The following is a 24,239-nucleotide window of genomic DNA, read 5'->3' on the forward strand; positions in this document are numbered from 1 at the left end:
AGAAAGACCTGGGGAGGAAAAAGTGGCATGTGAAAAGTCTGCATGTGACTACAACCTTCATGCATCTGATGGCCTCCAACTCCATATGAATCCGACAAAGAAAAAATACCCTAGAAACAATGCTTACAGAGGCACCATATTGCAACAGAAGTAGTGGCTATGGTGCCACAGGGAGTCTGTGTCTCCGTACAGCCTCCTTGCACATGGCTCTGTATTGGTTTAGTATTGGTTGAGTATTTGGTTAGTATGAGTACAATATGAAAAAAGACAGAAAACTCTTTTTCAAGCTATTTTTCTCATTGTTGCACCTAGTTTAGAGCTGAAAAATAGAATTCTCATAGATCCAAATACACTTATCTGTTTTTTCAGTCTTCCTCTATTTCTATACTGGAAATCATTATCCACAGTTGGAGGCTATATGGATTTCATACGACATCCAGTGGACCATGGCACATTTTTTTTTGTTCATATGTGCCTTCTTGAAGTGAGAAACCTTTATCTGACTTTAAATGTATAATAGGATGTTCCAAGTCTATACTGTAAACCAGGAGCATACATAGAGTACAGGAACCCCAATAGTAAAAGTGAATGAAGGCCCCCCCCCCTCCTTGTGCAACTCCACGTCACTGCAAACCCAGACCCAGGACAGGACTTATCTCTTTAGAATACCATTAGAAGGACTTATAATATGCCTCCAGTACAATGGACTGCTTACATCCAAGGACGCTTGTGAAATTTAGAACTTATTACTATAAAATGTTGTAATGAGCATTGGGATTTTATACTCATGAACCAGGAGTTGCTTTATAGCCTTGGGATATGACTAATTAAAAACGGTTCAGGTCTGAACCGCCTAAGTAAGAAGCATGTAGTTGTGCCATGGATTTTAACTGTTTAGAATAAAGAGAGTTTTTATAAGGACCTGTGCCTCCTCAATACTTCTATTTCTTGAGCCAAAAGGCCCTGCATATAGAGCAGCTGGAATGCAGCGAGCTAAATTTCCTACTGATATGTGGTTTCCATCTATAATTGTGGTTTCCTGTCGTGTGCCCTTCTACCCCAGGAGAAAGCAGTCACATAGCCTGACCTTTTGATGCAGCTTATAAATCACCAGGACATAGAAAACAGATGATAATATGTTTGTTGTCCTGGCTCTTGGGAGGAATGTTGTCCCCATGGTTCAGGTGTCTCTCTTTTAAAGGGTCAGACTCTACATTTGAACCAAATCCTTCTGTCCTTTTTTTGCTCCTGAAACGGCCCTGTTTTGGAACTGGCTAATAGATCTGTATTACAGATGTGTCCACCCTCACCTGTGCTTGAATTTGGTTAAGGACTCCAATTTCTCATGAAACCAATTCATTACAATATCACGACATGCTAACAAAGCACTCGACAAGCTGTAACTCATATTACAACCACTGGATGGCAACACATAGACACATATCCCTTGGTTGAACTTAATGGACATATGTATTTTTTCAGCCATACTAACTATGTAACATATCATAGACATATCATAGCAAAACATAGACATATCGTGACAGAGTATCTGAATTTTTTTTCTGAAAAAAGTTTTTACAAAGCTGGTCATCTCGCGCCACACATCTCAGGATATGTTCAGATAAGGAATGTTAAGGAAGGACACATCTGTACAAAAATAATGTTGTTGCAGAAAGTGTATATTCGCACCCTCCCTATAAATTATTTCATGCTTTATTGCTGTCTGGTGCTAATAAATTAGAATTAGGATGATTTTTTTTTGTGGTAGTTTGTTGAAAAACTACATGAAAAAGTGAATCAGTAGCATGGAGGTATTGTTGGATGGTACGATACCAATATTCGATTAAGTAGCAGGATTAATTCAAGTCTCAGTAATGCATGGAGGTTTTACCCTACACGAAGTTAAGAGAAATGCGTCAAGATAATGAACATTGCCAGTAGCGCTCTGTAACTTCAATCGGTAATTAACTCTGACCCAATTACTTCCACTATAATTGTATCATCAAGATCTGCACACTCTCCTGTAGAGGATAAGGGCAGCTTTATTAGGTTATTTATATCATCTTTTAAAACAAGAACTTAACCCATTGAAAGAAAATGTTAAGTAAAAAAATACATCAATAAGTTTATCTATTATGAAGTCAAGCGGGCCCAGACGGGGGCAAAAATACCCTTGGGTCTTATTTACATTGATTTATGGCTAATCTGGGAATTTGTTTTGTTTTTCTATGGATCAAGTGGTTAAGTGTAAAGTGTATGTTCACACAGTTTTAGGAATTTTGAAGCAGATTTAGACCTGCTTGCACTTTCTTGCCTCGGCTTTTGCGGCGTTTCACTATCTTTCGCCCACAGCCATTGAGCGCTGCGGGCAAAAAACGCCCCAAAAAACGGTAACTCTGCCTCCAATGGGAAGTCAGAGACGGAATCGCGGCAAGAAAGAGCATGTCACTTTTTTTTACCGCTAAAATCCGTCCCAGGAAAAAAACGCTCCGACTGTCATTGAAATTAATGGTAAGTGGTTTTTTCAGCGCAAAAAAAAACAGTTTGTACTGGGCCTAAGAATAGGGTTTTACCACTCCCCTTGGAAACTATCAACACTGATCAGATAGAATGGACACCCCCCCCCCCCCCACACACACACACCCTGTCATGGCGTACATTCACCGCAGGCATTAGGTACTTACCTTCTTCCAGTGTCTTCTCCTCCTGGTCTAGCCGCTCCTCTCCTCCCAGCTCAGCGTCTGACAGCCACCCACGTTGCCGATGCTCTAATGTGGATCCTAGTGCGCGCGCTGACTCTTGCCTTCTTAAAGGGCCAGAGCGTGCTCCAAATTATTTCTACACAGCTTTCCCTGTATATTTTAGGTCCTCCATGTCCTTCCTTCTTTGCCAGAGCAATTTGGTTCTTACTATAGTTCCCTGTGTTCCTAAGCGATCTGATCTTTTGGATTGAGTTTTGACCTCAGCCTGTACCTTTTGAATATACTTGCTTGCCGCCTGCCCTGACCTCTTGCTAAGTGACCCATTATGAACCTTGCTGACTGCCCTAACCTTTTGCTTTACCAGACCATGCATACTGGCACAACACCTGTTACGTTGCCTGTCACCAAGGGAGATTACTCTCAGGGTAGCGATCTGGGTTCCCCTGCAGGGAAGTCCAGATTTAGGGGTTCAAGGGTTCTAGATTCCGCTTCCCAGTTTAGCACAACATCAAATCCTTTGGTGACAAAGTGGGTTCACTTTAAATGACCAGATACAAATAAATAAACATTTAAAGCCATTGCTAATCTAAGTTCCTTAACTATTAGCAATTTATTATTTTTACTCATTTACTTAATGTGGTTACTATTTTTGGAACAGCGACAACAGGATCCGTTGTCACAATGGTTGCTAATTCGTTTTTTCAGTGACTGTCGACATACAGTCAGTTTTCAGCATATTTTGAGGCTGTGAAGCTAATGCAAAAGTGACTACCAATATGGCAGCAGATCCTTTTGTCATTTTTGCAAATATGGCGGCTATTACCGAAGAGTAACATGGCAATATCAATGTAAGAATCTAGACAATGATATTTTTTTTTTTTTTACTATTGTCAGCCATCGCAGCATTGTAACTTTAAGCACTCCTGTAAAAGGGTCTCCGGAACCTGGATTTTTCTAAGTGTACAAGAATATAATAACATCTAATATAATAACATCTAACTTTGAATTATTGGCTTAGATTTGGGATTTGCTGCATACTTGTACATATCTGCCATTTTCTGTTCACAGTCTCCTTAGCAACAGATGGCATACGCTCATCAGCACTTACTGTTATTTGAAGGTGGCAATTTGTAGTCTATTAGATACCCCAGATTTGGAGGCAAAACAAAAAAGATGAGCATTAAGGAAGTACAATGGTGGGCAGGGTCAGTCTTACGTTTGATGTTTCCCTGTGCGGTACCTGTTAGTGCCCCCTTCCTAATATGATGTTTTGTCAAACAGTGTACAAATAACCAATCCAAACAATGCCTAATTCTAAGTACCATGCAGTGCCATACATTGGCCAAATAACACTTCTACACATTTACCTAAATACCAAAGCTATACAGTCATATACAATCATACTAAGATTTCAGGGCATTTCACAAAAGCCCATGAGGTTCCCGCTGCAGCAGGGATGGCTGATGCGCTCTAAGTGACCACACAGGTCATGTAGAGCGACCATGACTGAGGGAAAAATAATTCCGGATATTAGGCCTCATGTCCACTTCAGTCATTTTCTTCAGGGTGCTATCCATTTTTTTAAACAGATAGCACACTGACACATTTATTTCATTGGGGCTATGCACACTTCCGTTGTTTTAACGGAACCGTGTGGCCGTTCCGACAAAAATAGGACAGGTCCTACACCTGTCTATTTTTGACGGAACAGTCTCGGCCTTTTCATTCATTTGATCCGTTGAAACAATGGACTGCACACGGAAGCCATCCATGTGCAGTCCGTTTTTCATGGATCCGTCATTTATCAGCCATACGATGGGCAATGGATGTGTGCATGAGGCCTTGAAGGGACCTGTCTCCTCTCCTGACACGTCTGTTTTAGTAAATAATTGTATTCCCCATTAAATAACAATTCCTTCTGGAACATCTTTTCTCAAAATTATATATTGTGCTGTTCCTCTGTTATTCAACCTAGAAATGTATGAATAAATTGACAACTGGGTGTAACTAATGAACACACAAGAGCAAGATAAATTGCAAACACATCGCATAAAGAATCAATCTCCTCTATTTAGAGAAAATGATATCCCAAATAACAGAAACTCGCCCACACTCCCATTAATATTGGGATTAAGTACTGGGTATCTGGCAACTGTCTTTTTGTCAGGAGATAATTAACTACGTCAGAACCACATTGCGTGTTCATATACTTTCTGTTCCCCCTAACATTGTCATTCGGCTATATATCACCCAACCACATTATATAACTGGACAGCTGGAACCAGGCTGTCCCCACAAAATAACTAAAATATCTTAGACACATATGTAAGGACTAAGGCCTCATGCACAAGACTGTAGCCATGTGCACGGCCGTGAATTTCGGGTCAGACGGCCGTGGAGTGTCACCCTCGAGTCGCCCGCAAATCCCAGGCAGTGCATATGGCCGTGTCCATTATTTCCTATGAGCAGAACACGGCCGTAATAAGACATGTCCGTTATTTCTGCGGTCCAGGCTCCTGGGCCATGCACGGACTGTGGAAACCACGGTCGTGTGCATGGGCCCATAAAAATGAATGGGGACGTAATTCTCGCGTGGATTTTCGGGGTAATTGCGGCGGCAAAAGCACATTCGTGTGCATGGGGCTTTAGTTGTAAGTAAAATATGCAAACTGCCACAGGGTACCGCCTGCGTAACATAAAGCTTCTAGGACCAAATACAAAATCTGTTACAGGGCCCCCACCTACCATCAGCCATTGATAATACCGGTGTCTTCTTATGTGGCTGAGGGGTCTTTGAGCATCCACAGGTACCAGAGCCTGGGTGTCACTCCTATCTCTGCACCCCCTATAGCTATGCTTGGGACTAATACAGGGACAATGTGCAAATGGCTCAGGGGGGGCAGACAAGCATTTTATAACTTTTTTTCTAGATTAGATTTGTTGCCTTAGATTAGATTTGTTGCCTGTCCCCATGCCAAGCATCGTAGGACATACTGAAATCAGTTTCACAATCCCTGCTGCAAAACTGACAGGGCTTGCTTCTGTCTTGGCGGGTCCTAAGGAAACACAAAAAAATCCTACATACTCTCTGATTGGACAGTGTCAGACTGCGTAGGGACACGCCCATTTTAATAAATTAACCACTGTGTATTACCATTCCCTGTGTTATACATTCCCAAGAGGAATAAAGCCTCATGCACACGACTGTGGCCATGTGCACGGCTGTGATTTTCGTATCGACCGGCAGCGGAGTGTCACCCGCATGCTGCCCGCACATCGCAGGCCATTATTTCCTATGAGCCTGGACCACAAAACACGGCCATAATAAGACATGTCCGTTCTTTCTGCAGTCCGGGCTCCTGGGCCATGCACGGACCGTGGAAACCATGGTCGTGTGCTTGGGCCCGTAGGAATGAATGGGGCCGCAATTCTCCCGTGGATTTTTGGGGGAATTGCGGCCGCAAAAGCACATTTGTGTGCATGTGGCCTAAAGGAGAAATGCCACAATGCAGTTCTAATAAAAGATGCGGCAGAATTATTATTTTATGGGGAATGCAAGTATTTACCAAAACAGATATGTCATGAAAGCAGACACGTCCTGTTTAAAGGGAACCTGTTATCAGATGTTTGGCAATTGAACCTACGCCATGCTGTTGTAGTGCTTGCAAATACCTCTGTAGAAATACCCTGTTAAAATTGTCCATTTTACTATTTTTGAGAAAAAGTTATAATTCTATGCGCTCTATGGTATAAGTAAATTGCTTACCAGGAGTCATGTGGGCGGTGCTGGAGGGTTGAGGAGTCACGTTCTCCTGGTTGTTATCATGCCCATTCTGTCTTGATTATCATCTCGGCGGGCGATTGACGTTTGCGCTTGCTGTACCGAAATTCCACACATGCGCCAGTCACTTGTACACTTATCGATCAAGCAAAATAGGCGCGACATCAGCCAGCACGCCGTGACTCCACAATCCCTCCAGCACCACCCAGGTGACTCCTGGTAAGTGATTTACATATAGCGCACGAGTCATGACCAAAAATCTGGTGACAGGTTCTTATTATTCAATATTTGTGTCTATGAGACCCGCGCCATTGTTTCTCATGCTTGTCAGATTGTAACTTATATTTTTATTATGAAAACAAACAAAATATTTACAAATTTGTTCAAATAAATACCAGTAGAATGAATAATATTGATTCTTTCTAGCAGTCAGGGTATTTTAATAATAGCCTTGCTCCCCACAAAGTGTACAGTATCAATATAATGATTCATGAGCGCTGCTCTTGTTTGTTTGCTATATGGAGAAAGCAGGTATTTCCACTAACTGTCAGCACTGCAGTATTTTCCAGCTCATAGAACTAATAATTTATGGTTGAACTATCAATAAATGAGATCCTGTGCCTGCCTCTCTACCTGCACATAAAGCAGAGCAGATGGCATGAGAGGAAGACTATTCTGCTTCACTTCTTGTATAAGGAGCCCTGGCACTATAATGTAGTCTATAGAAGAGAGGCGATGAGCCACATGAGCAGGCGTTCACTTCCCTCCTCCCTGTACTTTCTATGTACATAGACACAGCTGCAGTGTAGGACTTGCAATAGTTTAGCAGAACCTGTAGGGCTCTCACAAAGCAGCGCTAATGCAGACTCTGTCCTGGTCTTCTGATCATTTCCCAAAGACTCAGTGCCAAGGATATTGAGGAGAGGAGTGGTAATGTTCAATAGGCTTCAGTGGAGGACAGATCACTTTCTATACAGAGCTGAGGACATCCACACTATGTTAAAAACAGAAGAGTAACCTGCAAGGGCTGCTCTGCAGCGAGAAGGTAGGTTGTCCACCCAACACCTATCTTCTAGACTTCGCCCAACTTGCATGGAAGACATGGCTCAGCAGCAAGCACCAAGCTCAGACACCCTGGCTGTCCCTGAAGCGGATAATACCCACTGCTCCAACCCCTGGCTTAATGAGGACCTGGTCAAGACTTTAAGGGAGAACCTGTTGCAGCATGAGACGTCCAAAGCTACCAAGAAGACTTCTACTGTGTCCCCCAGGTTGTCACCTATTATCTCCCCCAGGAACTCACCCAGACTTCTCCGCAGGATGCTGCTGAACAGTAATATACCCAAGCAGAGGCGCTTTACTGTGGCACATACATGGTAAGGAAAGTTGCTGGGTTATTGGGGAGGTGTGCCACTGTCCCTGCCCTGCACTGGGCTCTTGTCTGTATGTCATGTGAACTGCTGTTATAGTATGAACTGTATTATAATCCATAGCGTGGTGTCACACTGTATGTGTTGTGTTCAACCCTCTAAAGCAACCAGAACCTAAAGGGTTAACATACTGGCAGAAGCACACAATCCCAGTGATAGACTATAGAGCCATTAGTCATCTCAGAGGTTATTGTGTGTGTGTGTGTGTGTGTGTGTGTGTGTGTGTGTGTGTGTGTGTGTGTGTGTATTATCTATCTATCTATCTATCTATCTATCTATCTATTTATCTCATATCTATCTATCTATCTATCTATCTATCTATCTATCTATCTATCTATCTATCTATCTATCTATCTATCTATCTATCTATCTATCTATCTATCTATCTAATATCTATCTATCTAATATCTATCTATCTAATATATATCTATCTATCTATCTATCTATCTATCTATCTATTTATCTATCTAATATCTATCTATCTATCTATCTATCTATCTATCTATCTATCTATCTATCTATCTATCTATCTATCTATCTATCTATCTATCTATTTATCTCATATCTATCTATCTATCTATCTATCTATCTATCTATCTATCTATCTATCTATCTATCTATCTATCTATCTATCTATCTATCTATCTATCTATCTATCTATCTAATATCTATCTATCTATTTATCTATCTATCTATCTCATATCTATCTATCTATCTCATATCTATCTATCTATCTATCTATCTATCTATCTATCTATCTATCTATCTATCTATCTATCTATCTATCTATCTATCTATCTATCTATCTATCTATCTATCTATCTATCTATCTATCATATATTTCTTACCTATCTATCTAACTAACTATATACACTATTTATGCTTGTATTTACATATACGGTAAGCACATTATATATACATTTAAATACATGCATATTGACATATACAGTTTTTTTCATATGGCAGAGCTGTGAGATGCATTTTGTGAAACTTTAAAACAAGGAAAGAAAATAGATGTTTTATTACTATTATTTAATAACAGAATAATGTACACATATATACGAAGTTCTATTGTGAATTGTTTCTTGATTTTTATTTGATGCTGTTTCATATAAAAGCTATTGCTTTGTCTAAAACTGATGCGTTTGTTGATCTTTCAAAATGTCGCAAAGAAAATAGCACACACTGTCAAACTGATGTCTGGCGGAAGTACTCCTGCCATTCTTAGGGCTTATTCACATGAACGTAGAATATGTCTGTGTGACAGCCGTTAAAACAACGGACCGTGTGAAGGGTCAGTTGAAAAATAGAACATGTCCTATTTTCTTCCGTTTTCACAGATCCCTCCATAGACTCAAGTCTATGGGGATCTATGAAAACGGGACCTACACGGAGACAACGTGGATGTGAAAAACGACTGTTTCCCCACGTTCGTCTGAATAAGGCCTTATGCTGTTCTAATACCTTAAAGAAGTGGAGTATAACTCTGATAAAACCAGTGTAATACCTGTCCCTTTCATTATAAGATGCAAGGTTGTTGGAGCGGTTAGGTTATGTGCACACGACCTGTTTTAGGCCGTTTTTCGAGCCGTAAACATCCCAAAAAACGGCTGAAAAATCGGAAATCAGAACGCCTCCAAACATCTGCCAATTAATTTCAATGGGAAATACGGCGCTCTGTTCTGACGGGGGCGTTTTTTTACGCCTCATTTTTTAAAAACGGCGCCTAAAAAGACGCCCGCGAAAAAGAAGTTGCATGCCACGAAAAACGCTAGTTTGGTTAAAAAACGGCTGACAGTCAGGAGCTATTTTCTGTTGAAAACAGCTCCGTATTTTCAGCCATATTTTGTTAACCGTGCGAACATACCCTTAACAAGGGTTGTCCTGGATTACTAAAACATGGCTGCTTTCTTCCAGAATAGACATCACTCCTGTCCATGTTTTTTTTATGGTATTGCAGTTCAGCTATATTTAAATGAATGTGGCTGTGCTGCAATTCCACACACAACCTGTTGACGGGTGTGGCACAATTTTTGGAAAAAAAAAGCAGCTATGTTTTTCTATGTTTACAACCCTTTTTATTCATTTCTGTGGATGAAGGAGAGGTGAGCAGGAGACATTCATCCCAGGGGAAAAGAAAGAGAATGAAAGAGTCCAATATGGGCAATATTCTTTTCGGCCATCCTGCCATAAGTGGTGGAATCTGCCATCAGAAACTGTGTATGACAGTATTAGAGGTTTATGGAGATGTAGTCTGTGTTCTGTTAGGCAGAATTATAATGTATGGGCTCTTTGAGGAAGGATTATTATGTGCGTGTGATTGGATTGGATATAGTTACATTAATACTTGTTGTTACAAACTGTTAGGGTATGTTCACACGACAGCGTCCGTAACGGCTGAAATTACGGGGATGTTTCAGCCTGAAAACATCCCCGTAATTTCAGCCGTAACGGCATGTGCAGGCGCTTGAACGCCGCGTCCATTACGGACGTAATTGGCGCTGCTATTCATTGGAGTCAATGAATAACGGCTCCAATTATGGCCAAAGAAGTGACAGGTCACTTCTTTGACGCGGGCGTCTATTTACGCGCCGTCATTTGACAGCGGCGCGTAAATTACGCCTCGTGTGAACAGACAAACGTCTACCCATTGCTTTCAATGGGCAGATGTTTGTCAGCGCTATTGAGGCGCTATTTTCGGACGTAATTCGGGGCAAAAACGCCCGAATTACGTCCGTAATTAGTGCGTGTGAACATAGCCTTACACTGATGGGAAATGGGAAGATGCAGAACAAAGAATAGTGGCTTTAGGTCAGAATTCTTTACTTTTATGTTTGAACGTGGAAATAGTTGCTGTAAGTTTTATGACACAGATATATATGAAAGAAAGACGTGTTAGATCATTGTACCGCAGCACGGACTGTGTGCAAAAAAAATCAATCCACTACACATACCCTTACTACTCGTATCTGAAAGATTTCCTCTGTTGTTATAGTAACGCCACCTGAGACATCCTGCCAATTTGTGGGTCTGTGCATTGCTGTTGTCAGGACAACACCATGGCATGGTGCTTATTTATGGAGTCTGACCGGCGTCATGCCCATGGCTTGCTGAGAACTTTACTATGGTCATGCAGTAGTACAGGGGAAGCAGCTGCAGTGCAAGTGCTAAATGAATGGCGTTATGTTTCAGGTTGTCTACTAAAAGTCTTTACCTTTATACCTTTACATTTAAATGGTGTGGATTTCTGGCACAGATGCAGCTTATTGATCAGAGCACTGTATCCTCCAATTTATTGCACTCCCTTATCTGAGTAGGTCCTATAACGCTGTCCATCCTGAGCCTCCTGGTTCAATAATAAAATGGCAGAACAATTAGGAAACCTATACAGGGATAAAGTAGGAGAGAAGCCACTCTTTGATAGCTCTGGTTCATAGAGAAGGGCCCTGATGTGCCTGTGACCCCATCCCTCTCCTCTGTGACATCCATGTGCACCAGTGAAACAACCCCTTTAAGGTTCAAAAAAGTTGTGACAATTGCTTATAGGCAATTTGCAGCTCAGCTCCATTCCTTTAAATGAATTGCTGAGGTGCAATACCAGACCCAGCCTATGGAGAAGGGTGGCACTGTTTCTGGGAGAAAAACCCCCAGTAGATTGTATTCTAATTTCATACAACCTCCTTATAAACAAGATGAGCTGTACCTGGAATAGTGGTGTACCCCACTATCCCTGTACTTGACAAAATCCGGGCTCTAGGTGGGAGTTGTGCTGGCCCTGGCTTTTACCGTTTTTTCTGTTAGACATTTATTTTTTCGAATTCCCATTATATGAATGATGTTAGTCAGTAATGGAAGATTTCTACATTCTCAATAGAATAAAGTTTGCAACTCACCTCCGTTCTTTTATATGCAGCTCTGTTGTCCCCTCCTTGGTATTCCGACTCTCCTTACCTGCTTGCAGAATGTGTCATTTTAGGGTATGTGCACACACACTAATTACGTCCGTAATTGACGGACGTATTTCGGCCGCAAGTCCCGGACCGAACACACTGCAGGGAGCCGGGCTCCTAGCATCATACTTATGTACGATGCTAGGAGTCCCTGCCTCGCTGCAGGACCACTGTCACGTACTGAAAACATGATTACAGTAGAGACTCCTAGCAACGTACATAAGTATGATGCTAGGAGCCCGGCTCCCTGCACTGTGTTCGGTCCGGGACTTGCGGCCGAAATACGTCCGTCAAATACGGACGTAATTAGTGTGTGTGCACATACCCTTAAGGGTATGTGCACACGATAGCAGGCATTTACGTGTGAAAAGACAGACTGTTTTCAAGAGAAAACAGCTGCCTCGTTTCACACCTAAATGCTCCTCCTCGTAATTTACGAGGCGTCTGTGACGCTCGTATATCTTGAGCTGCTCTTCATTGAGTTCAATGAAGAACGTCTCAAATTACGTTGCAAAGAAGTGCCCTGCACTTCTTTGCCGAGGCAGTCAATTTACGCGTCGTCGTTTGACAGCTGTCAAACGATGACGCGTAAATTACAGTTCGTCTGCACAATACGTCGGCAAACCCATTCAAATGAATGGGCAGATGTTTGCCGACGTATTGTAGCCCTATTTTCAGACGTAAAACGAGGCATAATACGCCTCGTTTACGTCTGAAAATAGGTCGTGTGAACCCAGCCTGAGATGTAACCATGCAGATTAAACTGCAACAAACATGGGTTCTAATCTTCCGAAAGCGAATACCTTTATTAGGACGCCTTTTCCAACACGGGATAATGTTTCATAGCCACGCTGACTATACCTCTCTCGTCACACATCGACATCATCACTACACCCAATGTTTCAGGGGCGCTGCAGCTTGACAAAGTGGAAGGCGCCCTTGAAATGTTACGAGGATTGATGCTGTATAGGGTCTCTCCATCGTTAAGCAGAGATTTCCCCATTTAGAATCAGCCTTGCAGATCTCATTCTCAGTCATAGGAGTTTTCTGATTTCATAACATTAAGATAATAATAATCTCATCAGTGGACCATCCTAGCCTCGGGGCTGTACAAACATGGTTATAGTTAATAGGTTTAGCTAATAAAGGAAAAATCAGATTTGAGATTAAGTTTTGAATATATTATTAAACCTACATAATAAACACTTCATATTCGTATGTGGGTTAGGTCGGCCTCTATATATAAATACTATATTATGGGTCAATAAGAATATATATGGCAAATTTAAGAGCTTTTTAACTTTTTTATCCCTTTTTCTCTCTGTACTACGATATGTGCTGTATTTTACACAACGTGCAATCTGAATGCGCTCATAGTGTAGTATACTCTGCTATTCAGCAAATAATGTACATGCAGCCTTATTAGATAATGGCATGTGGTCTATCAAAGCTAAGAAAAATGGCATACAGATCTAGCAATCCTTATCTTGATTCTGATAACAGCAGCCTGCAGCGGGATAACTTAGCTATTGAAAACCATTGAAAAAGTCAAGTTAAAATTTCTTGCCACTGTTTATTTAAAGGGGTTTTCCTGTGAGGGACATTTATGACATATCCACAGGATATGTGATAAATGTCAGATACATGCAGGTCCCACCTCTGGGACCCGCACCTATCTCTAGAACGAGGCCCCCCGTTCTAGCTTTTTGTACTCATGCTGACTCCCGGGCAATTTGTGATTACATGGTTGGTACATGGTCAAGAGTTACGGAAACCACTTAACTCGCCGAGCTACGCTGTTTCTGTAACTCTCATAGTAGTGAATGGCATTTACGGAAGCAACATAACATGCGAGCTACGCTGTTTCTGTAAGTACTATTCACTTCTATGGGAGTTACGGAAAAGCGAAACAACTTAGAAAAAGGAGTCATGTATCAAAAAAGTCATTTTCGCAGGGTAGTGTGTCATGGGCCCCTTCTTAGTTTTTATGAATGACTTGAGAGGTCTCACAGATGAAAAGGGAGTTGTTACATATCCTTTGTGGCATCTATGACACATTATTTTTTAGCTTCTTGATTGGCACCTTGAGGGTCTGCCAACAAGTAAGGGGGGAATCACACGAGCGTGTATTCGGTCCGTGCGGGCCGCGTGGTTTTCACGCGGCACGCATGGACCAATACAAGTCTATGGGGCAGTACAGACAGTCCGTGCTTTTTGCGCAGCGTTTGTCTGCTGCGCAAAAAGCGCGACAGGTTCAATAACTCTGCGTATTTCGCGCATCACGCACCCATTGAAGTCAATGGGTGCGTGAAAATCACGCGCACCACACGGAAGCACTTCCGTGGGACGAGCGTGATTCGCGTAACAGCAGTGAAAAGGATGAATGAAAACAGAAAAGCACCACGTGCTTTTCTGTTTCCGAACATCCAAACGGAGTGTCTTTGCGATGAGCGAAGCCGGACAAGCGAACCGAACTTCACCGGGTTCGGCCGAACTCGTTTTGGCCGAACCTGGCAAAAAAATTATCGGTACGCGACGTCAGGAGATAGTCACTGTCCATGGTGCTGAAAGAGTTAAACTGTTTCAGCACCATGGACAGTGACTTCCGATCCCAATATACATGAACCTGTAGAAAAAAAAAACGAAGTTCTGACTTACCGCTAACTCCCGGCTTCTTCCTCCAGTCTGACCTCCCGGGATGACAATTAAGTCCAAGTGACAGCTCCAGCCAATCACAGGCCAAGCACAGGCTGCAGCGGTCACATGGACTGGCGCGTCATCCAGGGAGGTGGGGCCCGATGTCAAGAGAGGCGTGTCACCAAGGACGCGTCACCAAGGACGCGTCACCAAGGCAACGGCCGGGAAGTTCTCGGTAAGTACAAACTTTTTCTTTTTTTTCTACAGGTTTTGCGATATTGTGTTCGGCACCTTGGACAGTGACGGCCGTCGACTAGCCTCATCTCTATGATGGCGGCTGCGCGAAAATCACGCAGCCGCGCATCAGACACGGATGACACACGCAGCTGTCAAATGGTTTTTGCGCGCGCAAAACGCAGCGTTCGTGTGTATCTGCCCTAACTATGGTGCTCCAAAGAAAAAGGTCTGATTCAATTCTTCACTCAATTTTTCCATCATCCATAGTCATCACTTACTTCTGAGTGGAGATGGGCCATTTTTAAAGTGAACTTCAAGAACCCTTCCAATGAATTACCTAGTTGGCACGATGTGCCCATTGAATCACTTCCCGTCTTATGTCATAATTTGCTCCATCACTATAGACAAACTCTTATTCTAAACATGACCTTCATGAATTGGGTGGATGTACTCCCACTTCATAAGGGACCCCCCCTATTTCCTCCCCCCCCCCCCAATTGACTATGGACAGTGTTTTTGATACAATGTTGAATAAAAGCATTTCTTTAAAAAAGTTGGGCCTCATAGCCACTGTTATGCCTGGTATCCTGGTAGTTATGCTCATGGATCTGCTAATCTTCTGTAGTAAAGCCCACAACTGCGTTTTTGACTTTTTCTTGAGAAACAGAGAGCACATTTCCATTTGATATGGGACGGCTTTTAATCACAATTGCTTTATTACGGCGGGGTTTACAAATGACTTGTTTTGTTTACATTGTATTCTTCTAAAGACAATTGAAAGCATTTTCCCATGACTTTGCATTTTCTTTGTGATCCTTTTACTTAAAGAGGCTCTGTCACCAGATTCTCAAATCCCTGTCTCCTATTGCATGTGATCGGCGCTGCAATGTAGAGAACAGTAAGTTATGAGCTATTTTATATATATGCAAATGTGCTTTGAAATGGACAACTGGGCATTTTTTTTTCGTTATGTCCAACTGGGCGTGTATTGTGTTTTTAACTGGGCGTGTTTACGTGTATGACGCTGACCAATCAGTGACCAGTCAGCGTCATACACTCCTCTCCATTCATTTACACAGCAGCGATGTGCAGCCGCATACACAGAGATTAACGTTACTGCAGTGTCCTGATAATGAATACACATGAAATCCAGCCTGGACGTCACGTGTATTCAGAATCCTGACACTTCTGACTCTTTTCTTTGAGATTTCCAGCAAGGGAAACAAAATCTCGTTTACCTCCGTAATCTCGCGAGATTACGCTTGGCTTGCTGGAATCTCACAGAAAAGATTCAGAAGTGTCAGGATTCTGAATACACGTGACGTCCAGGCTGGATGGTCATGTGTATTCATTATCAGGACACTTGATTAACGTTAATCTCTGTGTATGTGGCTGCACATCGCTGCTGTGTAAATGAATGGAGAGGAGTGTATGACGCTGACTGGTCACTGATCGCCCAATTGTCCATTTCAAACCTCATTTGCATATATATAACATAGCTCATAACTTGGCCAAAAATGAACGTTTAAAAAAAAAACAAAAAACGTTACTGTTATCTAGATTGTAGCGCCGATCACATGCAATAGGAGATGGGGATTTGAGAATCTGGTGACAGAGCCCCTTTAAACATAGAGAGAACTCAGCCCAATTGTTAATGTAGGGAGAATTTCTCCAGCTCACCTTATAAAAATTGAATTGGTTTTTGTAATGGGTAATCCTGGTGCTCGGATCCTCGTGGTGGCTCACGAAAAAAGTTTGCTTTGGAGGAAAGGAAGGTTGGATCCAGCATTCGTGGAAATAAAAGGAATCTTTTTCCAAGTTTTAATTATTCTTGTTAAAAAATAAGAAATTCAATGGCGTATATAATATCTTGCAATGAAAAAAGAGTAATGGTAGGTAGCCTACGCGTTTCAGACGGTGTCTCCGTCCTTATTCATGGCTTATATACGCCATTGAATTTCTTATTTTTTAACAAGAATAATTAAAACTTGGAAAAAGATTCCTTTTATTTCCACGAATGCTGGATCCAACCTTCCTTTCCTCCAAAGTCAGCCCAATTGTTGTTACTATTCGAAAAGATGTTTTGGTGCATAATCGTCTAGTTGTCTGAAAATATATAACCAGGTCAGCAGAGGCAGCTACAATAAAATTAACCTTTAATCATTTCCATTAAAATATATGGATACACATGACAAACAATTTGACCCAGCTCTTACACATATTTTTATGGTGCTTTAAATAAATCATAGTCTTTAAAACCAATTCCTGACCGCCGACTGTATATACATATACGGCCGACGGTCGAGGTCCTTAAAAGTTAGTTGAACTTGATGGACATGTGTCTTTTTTTCAACCATACTAACTACAGTATGCAATAAAGTCCCCAAAAGTATTTTCTGACCTTTGCGGGAACAGACCATAATAAAATATAAACGTAAAATAAAGTGAAATGAAACTAAATAATAAATACACATAAAATACCAACCCAAAAAAAACTTACCCCATGACAATCATTATCGTAGCGCTATCCCTGACCCAATTACCCTAAAATAGACATGTAATATATAAAAATTTACGGTAGACAATAATGATCAAAATAAAAGGTGTATTTTAGGGTAAAACTATATAATTACCGGAAAAAATTGCTGAAAAGTAAAAAAGCATATTTTTTACTATTATTTTCAAAATATAAGCCTGAAAATTCCAAAATACCAAAAAGGATGTGTATAAAAACTATATAAAAAAGAAGCCTGCATTGGGTAAGAAAAAAAGTCGCAAAAATCATGTTGATAGCCCAACAAACAAAAAAGTTTTAGCTGTTTAACTAACGCGTTCTAAAAAGGACTAAACGGTGTCTGGTCCTGAAGGCTCAAAATAGCCCGGTCCTGAACCGGTTAATTCCTAAAAAAAATAAAAAAGAGATAAGAATGTAATGTAATATTTCAGATCTCATTGATTGTATAGAACGGAAAAACAAACAAGTATCTTATGTAAACAAGCTAATTATATGCCAGCTCCTCTGTACTCCCTATTCCTATGGTATGTTAATGTGCAGAGCGTTTTATGACATACTTTTAGTAATTATGTGTAAGCAGCAAGTAAGGGCACATGGTGTGGTTCACCTTTATATAGCACTGTATTGTTTACATAGAGATGTGACCTACATTACAAGTTTGTAAATTCTTTGCTTTACATATATCCCTAACGGTCTTGAGTTGCAGCCTATATTATAACCAATTCTCATCCACAGTCATATTCATGATTTTGCATTAACATATCCTAATATTCTCTGTTTAAGTACCAACCAGCAGAATTGTGAATGCAGCTCTTGACTGTAAAATGGGCTAAAACTCAGGATCAGACAAGATTAGTAATGTATGTAGATGAGTAACCAAATACGTGTAGATTATACATCCAAATCTAAACTGTCAAAGGATGGCTAAAGTTGAACATACACTTAGATGGCTGCTTAAAAATGTCTTGTAGGATGTAAAAGCAATATACAATTATTTGTGTAATTTAACATTACATAGTGTAAGGGCCTGTTCACATCTGCGTTTGAGGCTCCGTTAGGGGCCCCGTCACAGATCCGGACAAAAATTCCAGAAACAATAGCGCAGGCTGCTCCTTGGCGATCAGACTGGATCAACATTCAAAACAAGAATTCTATACATTGACATAAGTGTTGATTACAATTTTTTTTTCACGCAGTGTGCCATTAAAGGGAACTCCAGCAAAACCTGATTTCCCATTGTAACTCTTCATAAGGCAGTGTTTCAGTTTCAAAATTAATTATTATTACTCGCTTATCCCGACCCTGCCCTGAGGCAACCGCACACCTCCTCCTCCGATTCCTCTGTTTCAGCGATGCTGCGACTTCCTTCTCCTATGCGCCAGCCACATCGAGTTGATTTGGCGACCTGCAGCCACTAACAACGTCAAGTCTGGAGGCCTAGTTAAAAGAGAGGCTTCCATGGACCCCTTGTCTGTAGATTAGGGTACATCCTTTTGTTTGGCTATTGTTCTTATTACAATTGGGACTGTTTCTAACTCTAATCCTGACTCTAACCTCGGCCTTTTCCCTGGATTCGGCTCCTGTCTTTCCCTATGAATTTGCCACGGTTCCTGTGGTTCTATTCCTCATATTGACTTTAGACAATCAACTTTTCTTAGATGGGTCCCTGATGTTAATCTGATCTCAAGGGGTGCAGCAATGAGCTGTAATCTGTAGGGGAATTTGGCATCAAGTGTTCTGTTCCCCTGCAGCGCCACCATAGGAGAAATTAAGCATTACACATATACCACTAAAATAAAGGGAATATGTATGTATGGCATTTTAGTAACTAAGACATAATTCAGGATGTCATACACTTATTAAAACTACTAGTAATTGGAGCTATTCATGAGGACTATGCATCTCTATACATCGTACATGTATAATGAAAAAACTGAAATAGTCCCCAGTAGTCTAATTTCCAGGAATACAGCTAAAAAGTTCAAAATAATTTTTCAGACGACCATTTTTAATAATATATGGACTTCTAGTTCATATATTATGTACTGCAGCTACTTTAATATATTACCATACAATATCCAATATAATTTAGCCTAAAGTATTCAACATGATATAGTTTTTGGTAATTATCATGTTTCACACCAAATTGATGAGCACTTTATAATGACATGGTTATTGTATGGTTACCATCACTGGGCGAAATATGACGACCTATGAAGACAGCACTGCACATTTTGACGTGAGCTGTCTCTTCATTCTCTGTATTGCTCTCTCACTGAGTCATGTCTCATAGTGTTCCTAGTAGGTAATTATAAATAGTTAGGCCCCATGCACACAAACGTATTTTTGCAGCCGCAATTCACCCGCAAATCTGCGGGTGAATTGCGGCCCCATTCATTTCAATGGGCCCATGCACACGACTGTGGTTTCCACGGTCCGTGCATGGCCCAGGAGCCTGGACCGCAAAAAGAACGGACATGTCTTATTACGGCCGTGTTCTGCGGTCCAGGCCCATAGAAATGAATGCACTCCGTGGCCGTGCACATGGCTACGGTCGTGTGCATGATGCCTTAGTCCTTGGATAGTTTTCACCTTTAGCAATTTGCTATGTATAGATATTGATTCTATCACTGACCAACAAACTCCAATATATGTAACTTTCATATATTATTTATTTATTTATAGAGATTATCCTTGAGATACATGGTGCATAGTAGTCCCATTATTTTCATGGTATTTGAGTAGTGCCTCAAATGCCATGAAAGAGCATTTAAGGTACCCAGTCCCCTTTACTTGGTATCAGAAAAAAATAGCATAAAGAAATTAAATCTAAATTTTAACGTGAGTGGGACGTTATAAAAGAATGGTACCTAGTAGAGTGTGTTTTGTGAATTAAGTGTCGGTTTGAGAATTAAAAGTGATCATTGTCGATATGTATGAAGACTTTTCAATCATGCTGTAGACTTTTTGAAGTATCAAGTGAAGTTGTAAGATATTTAGTAAGGTAAAGTAAGGTATCTCTATTGAGGGCTTTTGGAAAAATCTATGATGCCAAATAGATGCAGTGATACCTCTTTGAAAAAATTTGTCAGCCCAGATTTGGCAAAATCCACAGCAATTTACAGTACAATACATGTGGTTGAAGTTTTCAAAATCCCATCCATACTTAGTAGAAAAACTCATATCCTGCTGCAGATTTTCTAATCCACAGCATGCTTATTCTAATGAAGAAATGCAGATTGCAAACCAAGAGCAAACATGTGTGGTAAATGCGGATTTTGCAGTGCATTTGCCATAATTTGAAAATCCACAGAATGCTCAGATTTTTTTCACGTTTTTTTATTTTTTAAAACCCCATACACATATATTGTACTAAACATTGCATCATATTTTCAGTGCAGAATCCCTGGCAATTCCGCCACATCTGAATTTGGCCTTGCCCTCATAGGAAAATCTGTTCTAGATCAAGGATGGTTTTCTCAAAGAGGTGGTCTTTTGGAGAGGTTGGTTGCTACATTACAAATTAAAAATAACAAGACCATTTTGTTGCATATTGTACATCCCATAGGCATTGGCAGAAAACCATGAAGTTGAGTTTGAAAGAATTATTATGCAGGGAAGTAAAAGATGTGAAATGTGATCGATTTCTCTTCTGAAATAAGGATCATATTATGCTAAATTTGTGATAAAGTATTAGAGAAAGACTGAAAGTTCATTGAGGTTTCACATTGGGCTGTCCTATTTTTCTCTTTCTAGGTTGAATTGATCTAGGCAGTCTCAGTAGACAATCTAAAATTTCATCTTGCCGGTTTCATTAGAATGTAATTTTCACTTAAGAAGCAGGATATCTACTAAGTGAGATTTTAGGTTGAACAAGAATCTATTGTTCAACAAAAGAAATGATCTAGTGTTATACGAATATATTATGTTATTCCCAAACTAAGTTTTAATATTTGATATAACAAATTTTATATTTATCGTATTTATAATTGGGTCTTAGAGTCTCTCAAGTCCAAGACTATGCATCCACTTCTAAGATATGGAGGTTAGTTGGTCCTACAAACGGCAAAAGTGCCCCTAATACTATTATGATGTTACTGGATTTCCTGCGTCTGGTGGAGCTGCAGCATAGGCAGAGTACATTAGTGATCTAATAGTGATCTAGTGGGAGGGCAGTTTGATCCATTATACCCTAAAAAAGTTATAATATTAATGAATGCAAAACAAGCGTACATAGAGGTGAAGGGGCCCCATGGTAAGGATTAAAATGGAACCCCCTTCTGGTGCTGGGTAACACTACCACATTATTAAAGGGTAACTAAACTCTTATAAAACTTTTGACATGTCATAGTGACATGTCCAAAGTTTTGATCTGTGGGGGTCCAAGCACGGAGTCTGCCACCAATTCCTCAGAAAGCTGAGCCAGCGGTGTAGGGGCTCAATAGAAAGTCTATGAGCCCGTACACCGCTGGCTTGGCTTTCCGAGGAAAGCTGATCAGATGTTAGGCGGCACAGTGCTCATCTGAGCTCTTCTGTTGATTCATTTTAGCGGTCGGAGGGGGTCTCAGTACTCGGACCCCCACTGATCAAAACTTTTGACATGCCACTATGACATTTCAAAAGTTTTTTAAAAGTTTATTAAATTCCAACTGAATCAGTGTAGGTAGTGTACGTTTAAATTGTTAAATATGAAGTCCTGGCCTAAATAAACGGTTAAAAATATTTTATTGGTATAATACTAAAAGATAGGGCACTGATGCCAAAAAATCTGAGTATCAGTTATCAGTGTCTGAGAATACAAAATAAACAGCATAAAAATGTGCTGATCGGCAGTTGTTAAATAACTAAAGCAATTTAAAACCCCTGAGGACGCTCCCCTCTATTTACAGGGGTGCAGAAACGCGTTGGGACGTTTGCTTATTTGTGGTTTACAGACCATTTGTATAATTGCTAGGATCCTCTGTGAATGTGTAAAGTGGTGCACGTTTGTTATCAGTGCATATAGGACATCTCAATGAGGCTTGGTGATTTTGTATCGCTATGGCAAATGGACTAGTAGTGTGAATCACTACACCTGTCTAGTGTCGTATTGATGAAAAGGTCTAACAAACGTTACTTTTTTACCTTAGACACTTTATCAGGGATCTTTGATCTGTTTTGCCAACGCCTATACTCAGATTTTTTGGCATCAGTGCCCTATCTTTTAGTAATATACCAATAAAATATTTTTAAACGTTTATTTAGGCAGGACTTCATTTTTTAAAAGTTTACTTACAATACATTTTAACCACCAGGTTGTTTGCTCCTTATCTCTTTTACATGATCATTGGGTTGATTCCCAATATCCTTGTATGCTAACATTTTATGACCTTTGCAGAGGAGATCCCTCCTAGGTTGTGCTCCTTCTTTCCACGGGCCCCTTAGCAGCCGCATTGTCTGTCTCTATGGTACATATCTCCACCTCTACGTGGTACAGCCTTGAACAAATATAAATGCATGAAAAATAGAAAACAGTAAGAAAGAAAACAATCTCACACATTTACTCGAGAACACAAAGGTGCATTTTGTGTAGATGTTAAGCACTGTTTGAAGAAGGAATCAGTGCTCCCCAAAACCAAACGTGTACTCTTACTTTTGAAACATATGTACATAGCTGCTTTAAAGATGTGAATACCAGTGATGGGGAGGGTATACTAAAACCACAATGACTAGTTTTATAACTACATTGGATCTTGAGTTTAAAAAAAATTTCTTTGTATATCTTGGACAATTAGATGGGTTCAACTTCATTGTCTGCACCAACTAAGAGAAAAGATGGGCAAAGCAAAAAATAAATAAATAAATGTGGCTTGGTTACAATGGGTAAAAATTGCTGATCCTGAAATAGTTAGCTCTCCCGTCATCTAGGGTATGATGAGATTTGCAGACATGTCTTCCAACACCCTTGTTTTTTTTCTACAGTATAGTCTTATGTTGTCTTTGCCAGGATGTGATAATTGACTTAAAATGATGACACATTTTTAAATACTTATGTAAAGTGATATATTAGCTGAAATAATACAGTGTTTTAAAATAAATTAGACTAAAGCTTTCATTACAGGAATGTTGGGTTATGTTTCAATCTTTCTCAATTTTTCACTTTTACCATAATTTTTTTTAAAACAGCTGTGTACTTTTGCCTATATTTCTCTATTCAGGGTCAGACTGGCTCACCATAGTACCAGAAAATTCCCCGATGGGCCTAGGCTGTGACACAATAATGAACCCCTAATACAACGGAGCGCAGAAGGTTCAGCAGGAGACCCCTTTTGGATGATATACAAACAACCCTTTAGACCTTATTGATATGTCCTGTGTGTACAGTAATAATAACAAAAATGACAATGTAATTAAAAGATGATGTGTACATGTTCTTTATAGATAGAGGGTCGGCCCTCAGAATCATTTCTTCTGGTAGACCCGAGGAACCCCTGTCCAACACTGTGTAATAAGCATCAGTAATTTTCTTTATACAATCAGCCATAACATAAATGCATTATGCAGTGGTTAGTACCTACCAAAAGTGGTCCAAGAAAGTTCAACCGGGGAACCGGTAACAGCAGTCACCGCTCATTGATGCTCGTAGCTAGGTTCTCCAACACCTGGGGCAAAGATTCCGTTTGGCGCCCCCCCAACCTCTTTCCCGACATCTCCTTCCCCCTCGCCATGTTTGTTTTCTCTACCAATCAATGACGTGTCATTTCTTTTCCACATTTCTTTTTATGTAACTCGAGCATAAAAACATTTGTATATTTTACAAGCAATATAGTTCTATACACAACACCAGAACCAAGCTCAGTACATATATACAGCACCAGAACTAAGCCCAGTACATAAATACAGCACCAGAACAAGGCTCAGTACATAAATACAACACCAGAACCAAGCTCAGTACATAAATACAGCACCAGCACAAATACAGCTCAATTTAGTTCAACCCCTGCCGTA

At 40.5% G+C, this 24,239-nt stretch overlaps 1 protein-coding gene and 1 long non-coding RNA gene across 2 annotated transcripts in view; both read left to right on the top strand.

Annotated features, from left to right (window-relative positions):
• Positions 1-7,333: 7,333 nt before the first annotated feature.
• The window catches only part of PDE4D (phosphodiesterase 4D), an 825,997-nt gene continuing 809,091 nt past the window's right edge, over positions 7,334-24,239 (top strand). The window contains exon 1 of the mRNA XM_075839367.1: positions 7,334-7,859. Coding sequence (XP_075695482.1) covers positions 7,576-7,859 — 284 coding nt within the window. The 5' untranslated portion in view covers positions 7,334-7,575. The remainder of the gene's footprint in view (positions 7,860-24,239) is intronic.
• LOC142746202 (uncharacterized) lies at positions 10,998-23,609 on the top strand. Its single transcript, XR_012881696.1, has 3 exons — positions 10,998-11,105; positions 21,253-21,297; positions 23,450-23,609. It is a non-coding gene; the product is annotated as an uncharacterized LOC142746202 (long non-coding RNA).

Source organism: Rhinoderma darwinii, chromosome 1, assembly GCF_050947455.1.
Source record: "Rhinoderma darwinii isolate aRhiDar2 chromosome 1, aRhiDar2.hap1, whole genome shotgun sequence".
Taxonomy (NCBI): domain Eukaryota; kingdom Metazoa; phylum Chordata; class Amphibia; order Anura; family Rhinodermatidae; genus Rhinoderma; species Rhinoderma darwinii.